The 23,574-nt window shown below is 34.0% G+C and overlaps 1 protein-coding gene across 1 annotated transcript in view; it reads left to right on the plus strand.

The window, feature by feature from the left end:
* The first annotated feature begins 12,831 nt into the window (after positions 1-12,831).
* The window catches only part of LOC128546229 (multiple epidermal growth factor-like domains protein 10), a 46,866-nt gene continuing 36,123 nt past the window's right edge, over positions 12,832-23,574 (plus strand). The window contains exons 1-2 of the mRNA XM_053544101.1: positions 12,832-12,953; positions 15,238-15,378. Coding sequence (XP_053400076.1) covers positions 15,252-15,378 — 127 coding nt within the window. The 5' untranslated portion in view covers positions 12,832-12,953; positions 15,238-15,251. The remainder of the gene's footprint in view (positions 12,954-15,237; positions 15,379-23,574) is intronic.

Below are 23,574 nucleotides of genomic sequence, written 5' to 3' on the forward strand. Positions count from 1 at the left end.
GTTTTGCAGATGTCGGTCGGTCGGTATGTAGACCAATCCGTTTCCGGATGATAACTCAAGAACGCTTGGACCTAGGATCAGATCATGAGAGTTGATAGAAAGGTTGGTCATAACCAGCAGATAACCCCTATTAATTTTGAGATCAGTAAGTCAAAGGTCAAGGTCACAGTGACCTCGAACAGTTAAACGGTTTCCGGATGATAACTCAAGAAGGCTTAGGCCTAGGGTCATGAAAGCTGATAGGGAGTTTGGCCATGGCCAGTAAACGACCCCTATATATTTTGAGATCAGTAGGTCAAAGGCTAAGGTCACAGTGACCCCGAACAGTTAAACAGTTCCCGGATGATAACTCAAGAACGCTTTGGCTCAGGATCATGAAAGTTGATAGGGTGTTTGGCCATGACCAGCAAACGACCCTTATTTATTTTGAGATCAGTAGGTCAAAGGTCAAGGTCACTGTGATCCGGAACAGTTCAACGGTTTCCGGATGATATCTCAAGAATGCTTGGGCCTAGGATCATGAAAGTTGATAGGGGGTTGGTCATAAGCACCAGATGACCCCTATTGATTTTGAGGTCAGTAGGCTAAAGGTCAAGTTCACAGTGATCCGGAACAGTTAAACCATTTCCGGACGATAACTTGAGAACGCTTTAGCCTAGGATCACGAAACGTAATAGGGAGGTTGATCAAGACCAGCAGATGACTCCTATTGATGCTGAGGTCAATAGGTCAAAGTTCAAGGTCACATTGACCTAGAAAAGTAGAACTTTTGTGTACAGGGACCAAATAATTTCTGTTCTTTGTGCAATCACTGAATGCATCAAGGGGGTTGGAGGTGGGGGTGGGGGTGCATTTCGTGTTCTACGAGCTCTTGTTTTTATTTAACGTACCTTTCCATTCTTTTTTCACTATATTCAAAGATAATAGATGCTGGCAAACAAATGAAACTAAACAGCTTATTTCTATTGAAAATTCCTTCATTGAATGAACATAAATAACATTTTGATCAGCGATGTAGTCCCGAGTAAAATCTAAATTAAAAAAAGTTAAATAAATTTTACAAATGATACTTTGGTCTTACATATAAATCAACACTAACACCGGCATTACGTCACAAGGTTTTATGCTTAATTTATTAGCTTATTGACAATTTATTTTCTTTGAGTGGTATTGGCGTATACTTCTATTTTCTTAAAGGTTTATGCATGTACATCAATTTCTTGATATTTCTGATAAGCCTTTCCGATTTTATTATGATTTATGTCATTTCGCATTGAGTTGCAGGTCCGTATCTATCACAACTGAAATATATGACACAAGAAAACTATGCAGGAAATCATAAACAAATAAGTTGTTCTAAGAAAGTGCAATCGAAAATTATCAAGACGCAGCGTCTACGGTTTGAACCTATTTGTAGACAGTCTGATCTCCAATTTCAGAACATTATTTTGTAAAGATGCAACGTCACTTTTACACTTTGAGCAAAAACAAATTTAAATTATGCAGTTTACACGAAATTGAACATCGATTTCTTTGCGAACGAACTACATGTTATTAATCAATATTTATCGACTGGATTTACCAATGGTAAAATTCGACTGTTACTTATCCTTAAAGTTCATATACTTGATTCATATCTTGAAACTATTAACATTTATGTTCAAGACAAGTGAGACAATGAAAACGTATCATTGCTAAAATATAACAGAGTGTTTAAGCTGTTTGCATGTAAAATTCGGTTATAATGCACTGCGACACTGAAACCTTACTCTACTTGAACTATAGAACTTATCTACGGAGCGTAATCAAACAATCTACAAAGTGTGTCAAGTTTCAAACAAGCATGCTCCCAAAATCACAACAGTTAAAGCATTGACACACATAAACTCAACACTCAAAGTTGATAATACCAAACATTGAGTACTTTGGTTAAACTGTACCAAATGAAACTTTCAAATTACTCAGCTCAGTTACAAAACGGCAGATGTTTCAAATGCCCTTTCAATAATTTCCGACAACTGCAGCCGAAAACAATAGAAGCCATCTCTACTGGCCAAAGGCAATACTCCTATAAAGTTTGATCAATGCGAGACGAAGCATTATCTAGTATTTAATTATAAAAGAAATAGTATACCGATCAATCGACCGGTCAGTGAATGGACCGACGGACCGATCGACGTACCGACAATGAGCAAAACAATAGACCCCTCTTCTTCGCAGATGAACATAAAATAATACACACTGTTTTGTTTGGTTGGTAATGTCGATTTTTTTGGACATTCATTTTTAAAGACGCACCACAAAATAACTGTATTCTTTTGTATTTCCATGATTTGCATGAAAAAAAAAGAAATATACAAGTATTTAGTTACAAATTGACAGTGACATATATTAGGCCAAGACAATGTGTTTAATGTCTTAACATTTTATTGAATTACTGTAGCAATTCCAGTTGATGTTTCTTTTAAGTACATGTATATAATCAACAGTTGATACAATGTGTAAACATTTCTACAGAATGTAATGATCATACATATGGACATAATTGTTCAATGAACTGCAATAGAAACTGTAAGAATGATGTTCCATGTAAGAAAGATGATGGTATTTGTCCAAATGGATGTAATACAGGATTAAGAGGGGGCCGCTGCGATCAGCGTTAGTACATTTATGTTTATCTGAAACAGCTCTGATTTTTTTATATATGAAGTTTAAGCTTCATTTTTGTCTCTACCTATCTATACCTTGTTCTCTTTATGTTTACAATAAATGTAAGGGTCTTACCTGACTTAAGGGTAAAAAATACAAAATGAAGAATGAAAAATAAAAGTTTAGATCAATTTGCTTCTGAGTAACAAATTCACCCCAAGTAAATAACTGCCGAAATGTAAATCTAGTAATTACGAATAAAATAATACTCGTTTTTAAATACAACTTTTCTAACACCATACCTGGTATTTTGTTTTTATCTCTCCCAAATTATGTCAAATTTGAATGAAAATTGGACACATTGTTTCATGATAAATTCAGCTAAATAAAACATAATAGTAATATCATTTGAACGTATATTCGTTGAGCCATGACAATTGTAATAAGGTAACCCAAAAATAAAAAGTCACAAAATGAATGCAACTTGTTGTTGGTCTCTATGCAGCAAGTAGTGCCATCTGCGGGATTAAACAATTTTGCGGCCTATATTACAATCTTCAAGGGATAGAATATGATCGTATCCTGACATAAGATACTATTCTGCAAGTGTGCATTAATCGACTATCCGATTTGTATTGAGAAATATGCACGAGTTCTGCAGTTGAGATTTTGCGCTACCTTAGCGGTTCAATATTAATCCGCGAGTGCATAGCTTATCATCGTTTTGCTGCATATTCATTTTTTTACTTATAAAATCAAACATATTTTGCTTGTTTGGCTGAGAAAATATGAAAATTATTGAAGTAAATGTACTTCTTGATTCCACGTCATCCATTAATGTGGTGTCATTAGTGACGTCACAAGCCTGATATGAAAAATGTAGGCTTCTCTTAAAAAAGAAACCTAGGAGGGGTCCAGTGATGCTCCTTTTAAAGTTATATTAGAGACATAGATAACTAGTTATATGATAGGTTGTGCTATAAACGAAATGCAGTTTCCCTGTTGCAGGTCACTGTGACCTGTTAGGGGTCATAGTCACTGTGACCATGACCTAATAACCTAAAAATCAATAAGTCATCTTCAGGTTATGATCAACCACCGCCAATCCGAGTACTGTAGGCCGAAGCATTTTCTAGTTACTAAATGCCATTTAAAAATGTTCAAAAACTACCACTGTAATAATTGTACACTGAACTTGACCCTGAAGAAAGCTGCCAAATTAGCATCTTAACATTTTTGCGAGAACCTCACCTGACAGGCTTGTTTGTCAACTACCCCGTTCGTTTGGGCCCAAGAGAATAGCTTCCGAGAAGGTTTAGAATAGCTTAGTAGAAAATTCCAACATTTGTAACAATAGTATTACTCTATAATTTTTTATTTTAAACGAACAATTATTCGTTTCAGAGGATTTCAAAACTTACTTGTGCGCAAGCGCATTGGGCCATTTTAGACTGGCTCACCGTAATTTGCGCTAGAAAGTGAAATCTAGCGCCGTAAAATTAGTAGATTAGTCTAAATCCTCCTAGTTTGAAAGCCAACACTATGGAGAGGTCTTGACATACCTCTCCAATTAACATGTTGATATTGAAAATATTGACGGATGTTCCATTTCAAGTAAACAGAGTTGAACATTTAGTATATGATAATTTGAATTTCATCAAATGCTAAGTTCAACGTGTACTGTTATGATTTGGAATTTACTAAGTATGTGACTTTTGATAGGCTATTATCATTTTTATGTTTTATTCTTATAAAACAATCATTAAACATTGTGTTGGGGCCTCCGTGGCCGAGTGGTTAAGGTCGCTGACTTCAAATCACTTGCCCCTCATCGATGTGGGTTCGAGCCTCACTCGGGGCGTTGAATTCTTCATTTGAGGAAGCCATCCAACTGGCTTATGAAAGGTCAGTGATTCTAACTAGTAGGTACCCGCTCGTGATGAAATAATGCACGGAGGGGAACCTGGGGTCTTCATCCACAGTCAAAGCTGGAAAGTCGCCATATGACTTATAATTGTGTCGGTGCGACGTTAACCGCCCCCACCCGAATAAAAACAACTGAAAAAAACCCCAAAAAACATTATGTTAAATTTCATTCAAATCTGTGAAAATTTGGCAGAGATAAAAACAAAAAAAAAAACAGATGTGGAGTTGTTGAGTATATTTTTATGACAAGTGAATATTTTGGTGAGAAATATATACTTCCTTTGGAAAATCTGACGTTTTATAATTTATAGACTGCCCCTGTAGTTTTTACACTGATATTTTTCTTTATTCACCAATGTCTTTCGTATGAATGATTTAAATTTAGACTTAAAAAAGACCACAAAGCTTTTCGCTATCTTTCTTATCATTCCTGTTTTGTTAAAAATTCATTTGCAATTGACAGAATATTACAAATCATTTTATTTTTAAGGACCTTTATCCATTTTGTAAGTAAATGCAGATGGAGCTTTATAATGTAGCAGTTTTATAGCAGTGTTATTTGTTTTCCTGCCCGTATATGTGCGCTTTTTACAGGGCATATGTCAAATATGATATCTACCCTTAACTATTATCTTTTTAATCCCCCGCCGTGGCGGAGGGATCATAGGAATGGTCTGCGTCCGTCCGTCCGTCATTCCGTCCGTAACAAAAGCGTGTCCGGTCCATATCTCCTAAACCCCTTGAAGGATTTTCATGAAACTTGGGTCAAATGATCACCTCATCAAGACGATGTGCAGAACCCATGAGTCAGCCTTGTCGGTTCAAGGTCAAGGTCACAACTCAAGGTCAAAGGTTTGAGCCTGCCATTTTGTGTCCGCTCTATATCTCCTAAACCCCTTGAAGGAATTTTATCAAACTTGGGTCAAATGATCACCTCATCAAGACAATGTGCAGAACCCATGAGTCAGTCATGCCGGCTCAAGGTCATGGTCACAACTTAGGGTCAAAGGTTTGAGCATTCCATTTTATGTCCGCTCTATATCTCCTAAACTCCTTGAAGGATTTTCATCAAACTTGGGTCAAACGATCACCTCATCAAGGCGATGTGTAGAACTTATGAGTCAGCCATGTCGGCTCAAGGTCAAGGTCACAAGTGAAGGTCAAAGGTTTGAGCCTTCCATTTCGTGTCCGCTAAACCCCTTGAAGGAATTTTATAAAACTTGGGTAAAATGATTACCTCATCAAAACAATGTGCAGAAATTATGAGTCAACCATGCCAGCTCAAGGTCAAGGTCACAACTAAGGGTCGAAGGTTTGAGACTTCCATTTTGTGTCCACTCTGTATCTCCTAAACCCCTTGAAGAATTTTCATCAAACTTGGGTCAAATGATCACCTCATCAAGAACTCATGAGTCAGCCATGTCAACTCAAGGTCAAGGTCACAACTGAAGGTCAAAGGTTTCAGCTCTGTATCTCCTAAACCCCTTGAAGGATTTTCATGAAACTTGGGTCAAATGATCACCTCATCAAGACGTTGTGCAGAATTCATGAGTCAGCCATGTCAGTTCAACGTCAAGGTCACAGCTAAAATCAAAGGTTTACCCTTTCACTATCCATAGCAGTGGCGGGGGATTTAGCTGTCTTTCAGACTGCCTTGTATGAGGACTAACTCTAATCATAATTTTGAATTTGTACCAACTTTACTTTCTTATATCTAAGTAGACATATTTTTATTGTTGAATTTATAAATCTCCATGCTTTGTATATCACTAAAATTTAAAAGATAACGGAATATTTAGATTTCCTGAAAGCACAGAACAAGGCAAAATAGACATCGCAAAGTAGGCTCGACACAAATAGAAACTGTAGTAGAAGAATTTAGCAGACGGGTTGCTTCATATGTCCATCAAGAAGTTCATTTTATTTACAAGAAAGATACACAAATAGGGATGGGGCAAAGAAAAAAGAGTGTACGGGTAGGGTTCAGGGAATGGAAATATCAAGTATGAATACTCAATAGGGAAATAAAATCTGGAAAGTAGATCCCTCGGAAGCACCGAGAACAACGCAAATAGTGAAAAAGCAGACTCGGTTTGATTGAGTCTGTTCATGGGCAGTAATGGAAAAAGCAACACTGCCCACGCCCCCTAGCACCGGCTTAAGCAGTATTCAATTTTCAAATCTAAATGAGTTGAAATCAATGATCCCGAAGGACCAGAAAATATAACAACACTGAGATGAAGTCGGGGCGACTTTTTACGGCCGCCACACAGCACTTAACACCCGCTGTTGTGAAGTAAATAAAATCTGGAAAGTAGATCCGTCGGAAGCACCGAGAACAACGCAAATAGTGAAAATTGCAGACTCGGTTTGATTGAGTCTGTTCATGGGCAGTAATGGAAAAAGCAACACTGCCCACGCCCCCTAGCACCGGCTTAAGCAGTATTCAATTTTCAAATCTAAATGAGTTGAAGCCACGTTTCAAAAACATGCAAGCTCCCAAAACCAAAGCAGTACATAGACACGAGGAGTAAAACAAACAGACAGTGGCCCAGTTGTTCAAAACTTTCGTTAAATATTAGGCTCGTTAATTATTTTGTTAAATTTTGCTGTTAAACTGTTCGGTTGTTCAGAATTTTTAACAATAAAAATTTTGTTAAACTAGCGCAGCTTCGTTATATGTTTTCGTTAAAAAAGTCTGTTGTTGGTGAAATGTTAGTACAATAATTCTGTTAAACTGTGCAGTTTAACGATAAATTTAACGCAAATTTTAATTCACCTCAGCAGATACTTTAAAATGTTCGTTAAGACTTAACGGAGAAATTCAAGATGGCTACCATGTCAAGATATTTCCCAATTATTTTCAAAACTTGTGTATTTCACAACATTTCTTTGAAACACAAGTCTGAAACTTGTTTTGAGAGATTTTATCAACAGTTCTGATAATTTCATGTCATTTCATTTAGTTTTGAAGGACTGACAACACCAAATTCTTCAAGCATGCTATGTATAGCCAGTACAGTATAGTAGGCCTGTGTAAAATAAAACTGATATAAGATAAGAGAAATTTTACTACGGGTATAGCATTTAACAAGAAATATCTTTAAAAATGATGGTCGGCGAATTGTAATAAGGAAAGAAGTTAATGAATTTTTCATCTAACATTCATCTTTCATCTAACATTTTTCAAATTGCAAAACTAAACACCGCACTTTAACAATTTAAATGGTTCTCTTTTAATTTTTCGCAAAGGTTTCGCAGGGTTGCAATTTTGTTTCGTTTATCCTTAGACGAATAATTACAGCAGTAGTTTGATGAAGATTCATGAAGCGCTTCATGAGAAGAGGTCATTAAACGTGTTTATATTTTTAGCTAAATTGGTCCCTATCCCCATTTGTAACAAAATAGCAGGAGACCTTACGATATTGTTACACATCGAGTTTGATAAAAAATCCATTACATTTTAGTGGTTAATGCGAAGAAAGGCATATCTACTTTTAGCTATAGTGGTCCCTAATAGGGCCCAAGTTCCTATATAAATAAATTTGGAAGAGGACCTTATAATGATGCTCCAGACCAAGTATGACAAAGATCCACCAAGCTGTTCATGAGACGCTGTATAAAGGCATTTCTAGTTTTAGCTCTAGCAGCCCCTAAAAGGGGTCAAATGTCCTAGTTGAACAAAGTTGGCTGCGTGCATAATAAAGATGCTACAAATCAAGTTTGATTAGAACACATGAGAAAAAATCAATTAAAGGATTTTTTTATTTATTATTTTTATTTATTTCTAAAATAGATCCCGCTTTAACAAATAGCATATTCGCTATTCATGAATCTTTGGACAATGACGTCACACCTATAAAAAAGTGAAGGTCAAGCAAAACATACAATTGTAATTATTTCAATATTTCTGTTTCATAAGCAAAGTTTGACCGTAGTCATATCACATAGATAAACTGTATGCAGCGTACCTTCATTCCAGTGTAATGAGATTCGGTCATTATATAACATATATATAATAAATCAGATTTCAACTGAGTTCAATATTTGCATACCATACTAAAGAAAAATATTCATATATAATAAATCAGTTAAATAATTTATAACAAATATATCAAAGCAAACAAGTACTCATTTTAATATGCAATCTGAATAAGTCATAAAGCAAGAAACCTTTTCATATACAGACGACAATTGTAACAAGGAAAGTCTTTTAAAAAGCACTTCTCTACATAAAAGACTCTTATCACACCCTTATTCATGTGATACGCAGACCGTATTCAGCTCTTTCTTTAATTTAATATATGTTGGTATTTGAACATATTTTTATCATATTTATTAAACTTATTTATCATTTTGAGATATATCAATATTCTTGCTAAATATACTGAGCCAAAGTTAGCTTTAAAACTGTGAACAGCGTCGTTTAGGATAAACGCTTTGTCTACATTTCACTCAGCGTAGCACAATCAACAGAGTGAAAGAAATTGACACTCTCGTCCAATCAGGCAGAGTGTTGCATAAATCTTCCATTTTGATAAATTATCTATAATGCGTTATCAAGTAGTTTGATTTGCAAACTGAAGTCACGTGGCATAGGTAACAAGAACGAATTTAGACGGCGTCGCCGAAAAAACAATATTCAATAAACAAATATTTCATCGTTATACTTCCTGACCTCGCTGAATATGGTAGAAATGCCAAATATAGTTTATTGGAAAAGCCATTAATGTAGAATAAGAAAAAAGCAGGAGATACCCCTTCTCATTAGTTCAGATATACATGTTGATCTCCACTTCCTTTGCATTTATTTGCAATGGTAAAGACAGCTTAAAATAATAACAACAATTTTTGAAGTTGCTTACAACAATGAGAACATGACAAAGGAAAATCGATAGGTAAATACACAGTGCCTAATATCAACTGTCCTAATTATTTTTATAGAAATATCTACTAAAATTCAAGTGCATACTTTTCTTTATTTACTAAATTATTTCGATTTTTTTTGCTTACAACATATCAAAATAAATAAAAGTGATTGAGGCCCTGACAAGAGTAACGAAAACACTTGATCCTGTGCAATTTCGCACCATCTAAAATGTTCTTTATTCTGTATAAAACTAACCCATGTGTGTACTATGTACCTTTATTTCTCTTGCATAAACTGTTACTACTAATAAAAACATATATCTAAGTAAGAAACATGCTTGATACGTGTGCTGTATTTATAAAAGGGAGGTAATAAAATTGTTACTTATTGCAATTAAATACCAACATTTAGAAGTATTAAAATATTTGAAGTGCCAATAAATTTGGTAAAGTATATATTTTGAACAATACCTATAGTATTTATTTAAATTTGTATTAAAAACTCTTTGAATTGCCAAAATAGATACAGTATATTAAACAAATTGGACAGGTACAATATGTGATTGACATTTATGATACTATGCAAAATAAATAATTTTATAATCATTAGAAGTAGCATGATTATGATAAACTATAACATGAGTGTGACCAAAAGCTTATAAAATCATCTGAAGCTACCCCTCAAGTTAAATGTTGAGTGTCAAGCAAGGGAGTTACCAGTACTTTTCCAACATCTTTGGTATAACACAACAGAGGCGAAGCGCAACACTATGATGACAAAGTGCAACAGTACGATGGTGACAGCCCGTCATATTGTTGTGCTTTGCCATCGTTCTATCACACCTCATCGATGATGATCAGTGTCATGCTTTGCCATCGCACTGTCGCGTTTCACCATTGTTGTATCACCATTGTACTGTCGCACTTCACAATCGTACTGGAAATGAAAATGCTAACTACATGTCCAGCATAGATCTGTCATGTGATTTTAGCAAAAAAATTGCAAGGAAAATAAGGAAAATGGCTCTACAGAGCAAAATAAACTGAGGACTATATGAATCTGCTATTATGCGACTACCATTTTTTCCCCGCAATTTTTCTGTTTAGTGTCTGTCACATAATGCCTAGAGATAGTCTAGCCACTAGACTGATAGAAAGAATTTGTCACAAAATTTCAGATTTTTGTGATTTTCTTTTGTTTTCCATAATAGTGACAAAATTAGTGCTCTTGGTACAATTGATACAATGTACATGGTCAGTGTAGCACTGACCCTTAAGAGAGGTGCCTGGGATTTACATGTGAAACTGTGTCTCATTTTCAGGTAGAGTTTTATGCTAAATAAAAATAAGAATGCTTAGAAATATTCATATCAAATTCGTCCTGCATCAGACAGACCTGGGGTCAATTACTTTAATATGTAATTAATTAAATTACAAATACATTGAGAAATGTCCAATTAAATTACGATAACCATTACATGAAATTTAGCAATGTAATTAATTAAATTACAATTACATTCTAAATTGTAATTAATTACATTCAATTACAATACCAAATGTGGTGCTTCTTACATGAACACTGTAGCAAAGTTTTTTTACTTTGTACTACATATACATGATAATTCACCTGTAAACTGATTTCAGTTATTTCAAAATTGAATTTAAGCTCAAAGTAAAATGTGTGTTTGCAGGAGAACATCACTCAGTCTTTGATATTATTGCAAAAGGAGCTAAAAGTTAGCCCTAAATTAATAGTTAATACATTGTCAAGGAGAATTCAGTTAGAAGATGCATTTAAAGTTTGTATCCTTCACACTACATGTTATCCGAAGGACCACATTGAAAATAAGTTGTAAAACATTCATGAGCCATCCTAGAATAACTATGTCACTAGAACTGTAGAATACTCATAATGTCTACAATAATAATTATATTTTTTATCTTGTACGACAGTGGTGTCAAATGCTATGTAGTTTGTATCATTTTATACAACGAATTTTATCACAGATAAAAAATGATTAAATTAAATGCTAAGCATTTCAATTTTTGCTCCGATAAAAATATAAATAATAATGATGCATATAACCGTATCAAATCATAATTTGATCATTTTCTTCAGAACATAGTGGCAAAAGATTACCAGTTGGTTCTAATAAAACAATTATATCAGAACAAAGGAGCTATGTCCAAGGGATTAACACCTATCATAATATTCTATTGTTATTTTTCACAGCTATGAAATGCAAATTAGCATGTTAAAGTGAAGTGTCACTTGTAATAAACATATATATGTTATTTGTTCAAGAAACTGCATTAGCATGTGCCATGTCTTCTTCTTCTTTATAATCTTCCCTCCAGTAATGGAGAACCGCTATATGCGTGCGCCTTATTTTAAATCCAGTTGAATAGAATATACGTTTCACAGCTCTTGACACTATTAATTCCACCACCATAGAACAGAAACAGGAATTTCTGATCACTATTTACGCTGTACAATCTTAAATAAAAACCCTGATAGGAACATAAGCTTATGTACAGGTGAAGAAGAGAAGATAGTCCTTGACCCTTTTAATAACATTTACTGCAGTATTTTATAACATTTATTTTATAAGTTTCAGTAAGTTCATTCTTGCTGAATTCAGAAGAAAGTAATTGGAAAGTAATTGAAATGTAATTGTTAATTACACCCTAAAATTGCTCTGTAATTAATTAAATAACAATTACATGTAATTGATAAATGACCCAATTACAAATTACATTCAATTACATAGGAAATGTAATTTAATTGCAATTAATTACAATTACATTTTTAATTACCCCAGGTCTGGTATCAGAACACTTTAGACCTTACATGAGACTTGACCTCCTAAGTGTTACCAGACGGGTTTGAGGCTATACATTTATACTTAAAAGTAATAAAAGATAATAGGTAAGGGTAGATTTCTCGGAAGCACAGAGCACCAAAAACACAGCCCCAGAGCTACGCATTTACATAGTAGGCCCACAACAAAAAGAAGCTGTAATGAAAAAATATTTCAGACGAGTTGCTTCAAACATCCAACAAGTACAAATTAATATCAGCTAAAAATTATTAAAGGGGTATGAAATGACAAGTGGCGAAATGGAGACAGGTGTGGGGGAGGAAAAAAGTAACCATTTGTTAGAATGATTATCAGATAATTATTAGGTGTGATACCATAATTTAATAAGTACTATTTTATATATATCTTTAAGGAGACATAAAAACAACAAAGTTTCAATAATTGCCTACCAGTAGCTTACGTAAAAGATTTGAGATCACTGCAGTTTAAACTAGCGTATTGGTTGCTATCATACGAAAGTGCTGATGTTGTATAATTTAAATTTCAAAGCTTGTGTCAGAGGACAGTATGGAGAAAACTGTAACGATAAATGTAGTCAGTATTGTTTAGGCGGTACTTGCAGTCATAAAGATGGAAAATGTTTAAATGGTTGCGTTGCAGGATGGACGGGACTGAAGTGTGAAGAACGTAAATGTTATTTATATTATATATTTAAGTTATAAGTAGTCTTTAGTTCTCATATACAAACTGAGACTGTGTTATCAAATGTTGTGGGCATGTAAAATATGTTGTTACTAAAGTGTTACATACCATTCCTTTGGACTGTTATCATAACTTTAACCATTCAAATTACATCATTATGTTGTAGGAACTGTGATTCATTTTATAAATCCATGTTATTTACAAGCTTTTGGTTTATCACATTTTCACGAAAAAACATACGCACCCTGAGATCGAACTCTCGATTAATCCATTCATAGTCTTGTGGGTTTCTTTTTGCGATAAGAGAACTGTTACCGCAAATCATTGCCATTAATAGATTAATCCTTTGTACAGCCGAAAGTCAAACAGCAGGTTTTATCTAAGAATGCTATAATCCCACGACTTTGTTTTAACATTAGTATCAAATCAGTTATAACCGCAACGGACTTCGTTATATTTATCTTTCAGACATCATGAAAGGTCTTTGGTTATGCAAATATTACTCTGCGTTTCTTATTTTTTTTTAAATTATTTTAAATTTCTTAATTTTCGGCTATACTTTTCGTTAATTATGCGTTTGATATTTTATATTAAGAGCAGTGACACACATTAAGCAATTGATGTATATATTACACTTTGCTTGTGATTTATATAGATCTAAATGTAGTACTGAATCACAGGAAAATGTGTCACAACCGAAATATATGACATAAGTAAACTATGGAGGGAAATGATGAACAAGTACGTTGTTCCGAGAAAGTGCAATCAAAAAGTATGAAGACGCCACATTTACGGTTCGAACCAACAACATAGCACCAATGCATGGCCTGATCTCGATAAACTGAGTTCAGTTTCGAAACTTTATGATATAAAAGTGCATCATCACTTTTACCAGTATATATAAAATTGCCTAATTAAAAAAATAATTATCAAGTTTTCACAAAGTTCACGTGTTAATGAATTTCTTGGTGACCTATCTACATGTTATCAATCAATATAACCGAGTGGAATTGCCAATGGCTAAAATCAACAGTTACTTATGTTCATATTCTTTATTCATATCTTGAAACTATTAACAATTATGGTTGAAACGAGGTTCAGTAGGAATAGCCACGTTCCAAGAACAAACTTCCAGAAACGAAACCCTACATCAGTGTATGAATGGATGTGTAAATGATAAAAATTAGTCAAAACCATATATACGATTCAAAACAAACAAGAAAAAAAACAAACACATGTCGGAATACAATTTGGCCCGCCTTGGACCCACCAGTGGGGAGCTTAAACTGGCTTACTCTAACTCTTACTACCCTCTACGTATAAGATTACAGGGCAATGTGAAAAGTTATCCCCACCATGTGGATTTCTTTAACACTTAAGGGTAATCAGTGGCACAAAAATGACTGAGTAAAATAAATAAAAGGAAAATCTAAAGAATTGTATACGTGCATAGGCAATGCCTATGTAGAACGCAGAGCAATAAGTGTAACGGATTTAAAGGCACGAAGAAACAGATTGAAAGACAATTATCAAAGCAGCTTAGTTCCAGTTAGCGTTTAGAAATGTCAATCATGGAATCATGCACATGTACCGTCAGAAAAGCGTAGCGTCTAGATTTAAACTAGATTTAAAAAGTTAAACTCCAAAAGTAGGATATGTTCTTATTCAGACGTTTGCAAAATTTCCATGATCTAGAATCTTGAAACTGGTGTAAATAGTATCACCATTAAATTTTAGATTCGATCTGAATTCAGATAGTGTAAACAATAACAAAGGTATCTTCATAAAAGTAGATATCTATATGAATATTTCAGTAATTTGAAGTCTTTACTTTTTATGTACATATTAAGACCACGTTCTATAATTCTTTGTACTTAATAAAATTTGTCTAAATAATATACCTAACTAAAATTTTACATACTTTTTAGTCGTATATCATTTAAATTCGTATAATTGATGTATAGCTTATCTATCGAATTTAAAAAACAAACTATAAGATAAAGTTCTATATATTAACAGTAACTGACTTATAGTTTGTTAAGCAAAACTGAAGGTAAATATGTTTATCTACCATTTTTATGAAATAAATGACTTTTTTAATGAATTGTCTTACTAAGTAGCATATGATCTGATTGAATATGCAAATAATGGAAGTATTTTTTTTTAAATCTCTGAAAATAGACATTTGAAACAATCCTTATTGATATGATTTCAACGTCATTATATGAACACAATTAATTATCAGTTGCATTCTTATTCATCTAAACAGGCTGTCAGAATGGTATGTACGGTAAAAACTGTTCGGGAAAATGTGAACATTGTAAAGATGGAATCTATAAGTGCAGTCACATACACGGAAATTGTCGGCTAGGATGTAAGGCAGGATGGAAGGGGAACACTTGCGATCAAGGTAATGTATTCCCCTATTTTGAATATATTGTTTACTTATATGAAAAAAATTCAAACTACTTTTTTGTTTTGGGTTTAACACCGTTTTTCAACAGTATTTCAGTCATTAAACGGCGAGCAGTTAACCTAACCAGTGTTTCTGGATTCTGTACCAGTACAAACCTGTTCTCCGCAAGTAACTGCCAACTTCCCCACATGAATCAGAGGTGGAGGACTAATGATATCAGACACAATGTCGTTTATCAAGTAGTCACGGAGAACAAACTATTGACCTTATTGTTGTAAAAGAGCGTTTAAAGGAGAACGATGTAAAAACATGTTTTATAGTGTTGTTGCTAATCATACCATACTTTTATCGATGTGTTGATGCATATTGGACTATACCCGCATCGGAAGTTCAGGCTGGCAATTGGGGTTTAACGTGGATAAGAAAAATATGTTTTTGACAGATCTTATTCAGTAAAACCCAGTAATGATTTGCTATTACTTTCAATGCCGCATTTTAGCCTTGTTACAGATTCAAGGCAGATATTTGATGAATTGTTGGTATAAATGGATCTCAGGCCATTTCAATGCGCACAGTTTCTTTTGTTTTAGGTGATATAAAAGTTTTAAAGCTGGGAAATTATTATGTTAAGATGATACCCGTTCAGTAGACATAAAACCTCTGCTACCAAGGCAAATATTGTTGCTGTAAAAGCTGAGGTCGGACAGGATGCACGGCAGTGTGCAAACAATTATCAAAAAGCATTTGCACCTGAGAAAACTTTGCGCTAGGTGGACCAGTCGTTCAAGTGTCTTGTCCATCTAGTCATACAGTCATTGGACGATTCTACAAGCTCTTTACTGAAGAAAGTGAAAATTTTTTACAATAAGTGCGATGTTGTTAAGTCTTTTATTTGTCTTCTGATAAGGTGGAAGTTGTAAACTACCCACCCTACTCACCTGACCTAAGTCCCTGTGACTGTTTTATTTCCAAGGCTTACGAAAATGCTTTCTGGAAAGAAATACAAGTCCAGAAGTTCTTATACAGTGCCCCATTTATAAGTGTCTCAAACAGATACCAAAAGTATCTGCTTTACGTGATTGGGTAAAAATGTTAAGAATAATGTATTTCAGTCAAAGGGAAATATTTTGAAGGTTTGTAATAAAATAATTTTGATAAAACGTAGCACTTAAGAAATCCGAACCTAATGACAGAACTTTTGGCAGGACCGTCGTATTCCACTTCCTTTATTAAGGCCTATCATAAAAACGTTTTGAATATACACGGTGCTGGACACACCTAAAAAGCTGCCAACTGTCATTTTATCATTTAATATATAAACCGTGTCACTTAAATGTCGAAATTCTTTTCGTCAGTATGTTTGGTTGTATTTATTTAACTTCATTTTGTCATATTAGTGAATAAGGTATGGAACGAAATATGGTGAAGATGTTCCCGTTTGTGAAGAAAGCACCAAAATCTAAATGGTATTACTTTAAGGTATCTCTAATCCTATAAGAGGAGTCACGCTGTACATGCCGTGGAACGACTTTTGAAGTAATCTTTAAAAAGGAAATAAAAACGTCTTGAAAAAGTTAATGTTTACTTTAAATGGACATCTATCTACAAAATAATGCTTCATACATTTGATCTAAATTTGGATAATATATAGCTGACATGCAATGACAACCATTTAGTTTTGAAAAATATACAAATTTTGTCGTTGGCTTGAATTACTTCAAAATGAGACACCAAAATCGACACTATATCTTAATTCTTAAATCAAACATGCTTGAAACAGTTTCCAAAACGTTAAATGATGATTTTGAACAGTTATTAATCTTGACGAAAAATTCATTCAATTACATCTGTTACAGATTCAAAACACAAAACTAAAAAAGTGCAGTGAGGCTCTCAATTTGGAAAATAGTAAAAAAATCTCATTTAAACAATATTAACTGGACTGAATTCATTTATACAATATCAATGTATATATGAAAAATATTTACCAGTTGTATCTTAAATAAAATATTTACATATACCCACGTGTACATGTACAGCTCCCCTAATCAGTCTAGAATATAGTTAACAGTGATAATGCTGTATTTAGTGCAACATTAAGTAGATATAAGCTGTTGTACACGTACTTGTTCGGGCAGTACCTTTTTTTCAACAGTGAGACCCCTTATAGAAGCAGTTCTAGATGTATTTGTTCAAATAACTCATCCAAAGACCCACAAAATAAAAGATATGAGATTTGTATCTTCCAACAGATTTCCGACTAACTAACTGTATACATGATCACATTTACATTCCCAGTATATGTCTGTGTTTATGCAGTGGTATTTAATTGGTTCCACTTAGTATAAACCATAATGGAACCCAAGTGTCATTACTCTTTGTCCATCAGCAATTCAAGGACCGCAATAAATGTCTCTCCACAGACAAAATCTTACTTATTTATCGTTCTATGGACAATCTAGAAAGGTTGACATCAGATAACCGTGATGTCTTTAATATGTCTATTTCTTTGAGGACTTGCGTCTGGCTCATTTACTGACTTACACAGTGACGATTTTACAACATGTGGTGTACTAATTAGTATTATATGCAACAGGGCAATTAATGAAAAAAATGCTGTCTTCTTGTTAATGCATGTTAACGCTGAGACTATATCAAAATAAAACAATACAAAATGTTGAAGCTACATTTAGCCACTCAAAACATCGGTACATAGCAATTAAATTTGTAGCAAACGGTTTTTTTGACCTTATGTTCTTAATAAAATGTACATTATCTGGTCTTGATATTGTCTTATTACGTTTATGGATGTTTCAAGCGGCCATTGAAACGCTAGATTCTTTTGTTACACAATAAAAATATGAATAAGTGAGTTAGTTTACGAAGTTGGAAAAATGTTATCTTAAGATAATATACACATAGAAGCAACGATCAAAAAGATGTTTACTTATCTAGTGTAGAGCATTTTACCAAGCAGGTTGTATTTAAGGTCACATATCTGTTACAAACGTTGACTTTGGTAGTCCTGGTGACTGAAAATGGACCGAGAAAAGCTAGCACATTGTTTCCCTTACGTTATACACTTCCTAAATCAGGAAACCCGTCAATGTAACACACAGACATATATAAATGTATCTTTAATGTGTATACGGACGTATCACTGTGGGGGTCTTAATCACTGGCAAACCAGTTACTGTTTCAGTTAAGTTCCGCTAAAAGCATATTAGATTTTCTTTCCAGTTTTGTAGCAATATTTTTAGAAATTTGCAAAACAGGAGATTTAAAGGAAAATAAAATGAAATGGACATTAGCGTTGTCAATACAATCGTTTATGTTTTCTGTCTATAAAGTGCAAAATGTAAAACACTTACAATTAAAGTTTCTGACATACAAGTATGAACCAAAGCCTATCTATCGTTCCAGTTTTGAGGGTCAAAACCTAAACAAAAAAGTATTATAGGTCTTATAACGCTTTTCTGACTAGATTTCCTAACAATATATTTGTCAAATCAGCACACATCAGCTAACATTATAAGTAGGATGGTCCGCTATAGGCATTTTACACATCTGTTGATAGCGCTCCTCAACTGTGATGCACCGAAGCTAATATTAGAAATGACATAAGTATAAAGGAAGAGTAAGAACCTAAGTGAAAATGTACTTTTCTATTAACAGGGACCCTTTGTTTGTAAACTTATCAGTTCATCTGGACTTCCAATGCTTAACATCGAAATCTATTTGACATGTATCCTTCTATGCCTGAATTATATTTTCATATTAAGTAAAAAAACAGAAATCTGTGAAAAGATCCTTTGGAAGTATAAAGCGCAACCAAGCAATATATATTTATACATAACTATTTAAAGTGTCTAAAGAAAATCACTGATGTGCAGAAACGTGTATAATTATATGCATAATCCTAGGGCTATGCAGATGTGGAATGGGTCTATAGGAGAGGAAACTATCTAGTGGTAAAGTTTTTGCCGCTTCAATACGAAGGTTGTTGGTTCAAGCTCTGCTAGGTTCTTCTCAGACGATATTACAGTAGGGTAGTGTATAAGAGTGCATTTATACTGCCTTGCTATTGAAAGAGCTTATATAGTGTCATGGTAGAGTGTACGCCTTAGGTGTGAGAGGTCCCACACTTGATTCAAGGTCAGGGCTGAAATAATTCAGTGTATTACATTAAAACCCGACGTAAATAACTGTAAGAAGAATTCTAAAACGGTGGCGTGTATGTATCAGGGTATAGTATAAAGGTGAACTTATACATCTGTGCAATTTGACTAGCTTTTATAGCGCCATGGTACAGTGTCCGCCTTAAGAGTGGAAGGTCTCGGGCTCAATTCCCGGTCAGGTTTGAAATATATACAATGCCAGTATACGTACTCTTTTCAAGATAGCGGCATCGAGACTTATTCTAAAATTTGCAAGTTGATACCATTTATCTGAATTATTTTTAAATAAAAGAGTATTTTATTAAATGTGGTAACAAATGACAGTAAAATTTCCCAACTTTAGCGCCACATCTGTTTCATTTTTCTCAATATTATATATCAAGTGTTTAAAATGAAGCTGAATAAAGCCATAAATAAATTATGTGAATTGTTTTCAAAATGAGATAACTAAATTGAATGTAATATTGCCCCACTCCTCCCTTTGGAGCATAATTTTGGATACAAATCTGCTTAAGCTGGCGCTAAGGCGTGAGTGGTGTTGCACATTTCATTACCTCTCATGAAAAGACAAACTGAGTTTGTCATTATTTTTCTTGGTTGCATTCTATGCTTCGAAAAGATCTTTAAACAGATTTATTTACCTACAGAACTGTAAACAGTCTCCCCGTACTCGGATACAGTGCTGTTATATTTTCTGCTCCTTTAGGATCATGGAGTCCATTCAGTAGATGTGGAATAGAGATCCGCTTAAGCCGCTGCTAGGGGGCGTGAGAAGTGTTACACATTTCGTTACCTCTCGTGACCAGATCAGTCAAACCTCAAACCGAGCCTGCTATTTATTTTTTGTTGGATTGTGTGCTTCCAAAGGATCTTTTTACAAATTTTATAGATTTTATTGTTATATATCAGTTATTTTCAAAGACAAGACCAAATAGGCATTTAGGGCTACCCTTTGGGAACACTTGTTTATTAAAAATTTACATAATTTTATATAAAAAAAAATATTATTTCCATGCGATAAAACAGCTATAGGTCAGACAGTCGTTCATTATCACAAATATAATGGAATTTTGGGGTTTTCTGTGAAGATTATTCTCGGTATTTTTAAACATGAAAAGCAGAACTTTGAAATGCAAATTTAGGCAGAAAATTTTATTTCTTTTCTACATCTAATTCTTAAATCGTATTTTTTATGAATACATGCTTAAAACACATCAGTGTCATAGAATCAATTACTTAAATATATAATGTATTTATAAATAATAAGTGAAATCGTGTAGCAAAAGTTCATGTTGCAATAAATTAATTACTATTAAAATGTAAGCAAGCACGAATAAGATCTGAAATGAAAAAAAAAATTATAGATTTTTTTTTAAAATCTGAACATTATCATTCACTAGAAAGCTCTTCATTAATAAGAGCGCAGCTTTCAAATAGGTGATGCATAAAACCTGACACAAAAAAAATATAAAAGTGGCATAAATTCGAATTTCGTCGTAGAAAACGATGTCACAAGAAATAATTCTGCATCACATGAAGGGTATCAATCTCCCGGTATCAATCTCCCGGTGATGACGAGAAAGTGATTCAGAAGTCAACATCCATTAACAAATCAGCAATGCATTGCTCCGAGATTGCGGAGGCCTCCATGGCCGAGTGGTTAAGGTAGCTGACTTTAAATCACTTGCCCCTCATCGATGTGGGTTTGAGCCTCACTCAAGGCGTTTAATTCTTCTTCATGTGAGGAAGCTATCTAGCTGGCTTACAAAAGGTCGGTGGTATTGCACAGGTGCCCGCTCAAGATAAAATAATGCAATGCACGGAGGAGCATCTGGGGGCCTTCCACAATCATCAAAGCTGGAAAAGTCACCATATGACTTATACTTGTGTCAGTGCGACGTTAAACTCAACAAAATGAATAAATAAATGCTCCAAGATTGCTACCATTGGACCTAAAACACCACAAAAATGCACAATACATTGACAACGGTAACAACTATATAATTTATTCTTTGTTTTGTCGTTATCGCTTTTATAGATTTGCTTTACATGTCCATTATATGACATGCAATATAACTGATATAAACACCATTAATTCAGTAGAATGCATTTTGTTCGTCTTAAGTCATTTTTGAAGATGTAACTAGATATTTTCAGTTAGAAAAAATACATTATTTTTAGCTCTCTTATAACTAAGATAAAACACAGTTTTACCTCAGAATATATTTCATCACCACATTCAGTTCATATGGAAAAGTTATTCGTTACAAACTTAGAGCAAGTCAGTACTTGTGTAAGACCCGAAAAGACTGGTTGGGTCAAGGTGACGAAAACAGAAAAAAAGAAATTCAGCTTTTACTTTTTCAAACATATAACGTTATGCTTGATTGAACCTAATGAATTTCTTCACCCGTCAGAAAGGAACTAAACTTCATGTCGTATGACAAATTTTGGTACCCTTATTACCAACAATTAACAACAAAATTTATTACATGACTTCAGGCATCTCAACAATTTCAAGCACAAATATTGATGTGGAATGTAAAGTAAGTTACACACTACAATGTCTTAAAAAGATACAGAATTAATGCACAGAGATGAAAAATAATTGTGACAGATTGTTAAAACTAATTATAACAAGCAAATTCGATGAAATGGTATCCCCCGCCGAAAGGGTCTGTGTTTAGGAATGGCAAAAAATATATATCCAGCAAAAAGTTAAGAATGTTACAAAGAAGTAAATAGTTTCATTAGTCAAAATCAAATTAAAAGAAAACGAAAAATGTTTTTTTTTTGCGGGGGGGGGGGGGGGGGGGGGAAAGGCTGGGAGAGGTGAGGGTACAAAACTTTACATGTTGATTATAAATATTGATGGAAAATTAAAAATGAAAAAAAATGGTGGGGGGGGGGGGAAGGAGTGGAGGTTGGGAGGGGGAGGGTGTGTGACAAAGACAAGGTGGCGACCAGGTGTTGGTACACAACTTCACATGTTTATAATAAATGTTCATGGAAAAGAATTAAAGAAGCTTAATGAAATTCTTCCAATTGGTTGGTTTGTTATGTACAGATCTGTGGATTTTTAAACATTTAAAGTGCAATAACTGTATGGAAAATTGACCCATAAAAAAAAGAAAATGACGGGCATCATCAAAGTATGTTGGTTCATTTATTTCAAGTTTCATGAAATTCTACAAACTTGTTACTGAGAAATGGCTGCAGACGTGTATTTTTCATTAAACCAAGGGCAATAACTCTAAGAGAAATTGAGCAATCAAAAATAAAAACTTGACGGGCATCATTGCAGTATGTTGGCTCATGTTTATTTCAAGTTTGATGAAATTCTACGTGCTAGTTACTAAGAAATGGCTGCGGACGGACATTTTTGTGCATTTTTCATTAAATCAAGGTCACTAACTCTAAGGGAAATTGACCAATCGAAAAAAAAAAACACTTGAAGGGTATCTTGGTTAGTATCTTTTTCAAGTTTGATGAAATTCTGTCTGCTAGTTACTGAGAAATGGCTGCGGATGGACATTTTTCATTAAATCAATGGCAATAACTCTAAGGCAAATTGACCAATCCAAAAAAAATTGACGGGCATCATCGCAGTATGTTGGTTCATGTTTATTTCAAGTTTCATGAAATTCTACCAGGTAGTTACTGAGAAATTGCTGCGGACGGACGGAAGGACGGACAACGCCATTTCAATAATCCCCTCCCGATTTCATCGGCGGGGGATAAAAATTGACACGCGTAAGATTACTTATGACCGAATAAAAATGTTGCTGCTATTTCTATCTAATAGATAGATTTCCTTCATATGTCTCTTCTATGTCACAGCTTACAACTCATAAATTAAAACATTGAAAGAACTGACTGTTAACTTACTGTTCTTATAAGTATGCAACCTAGCTATTTTGGATCATTCACAGCGTTGCTTTTAGACAAAACAAATCTCTTCTTTTCATATAAATATTGAGTATTTAGTAGTAATACCAAAATGCACGATTTT

Source organism: Mercenaria mercenaria, chromosome 5, assembly GCF_021730395.1.
Source record: "Mercenaria mercenaria strain notata chromosome 5, MADL_Memer_1, whole genome shotgun sequence".
In the NCBI taxonomy this organism is placed as follows: domain Eukaryota; kingdom Metazoa; phylum Mollusca; class Bivalvia; order Venerida; family Veneridae; genus Mercenaria; species Mercenaria mercenaria.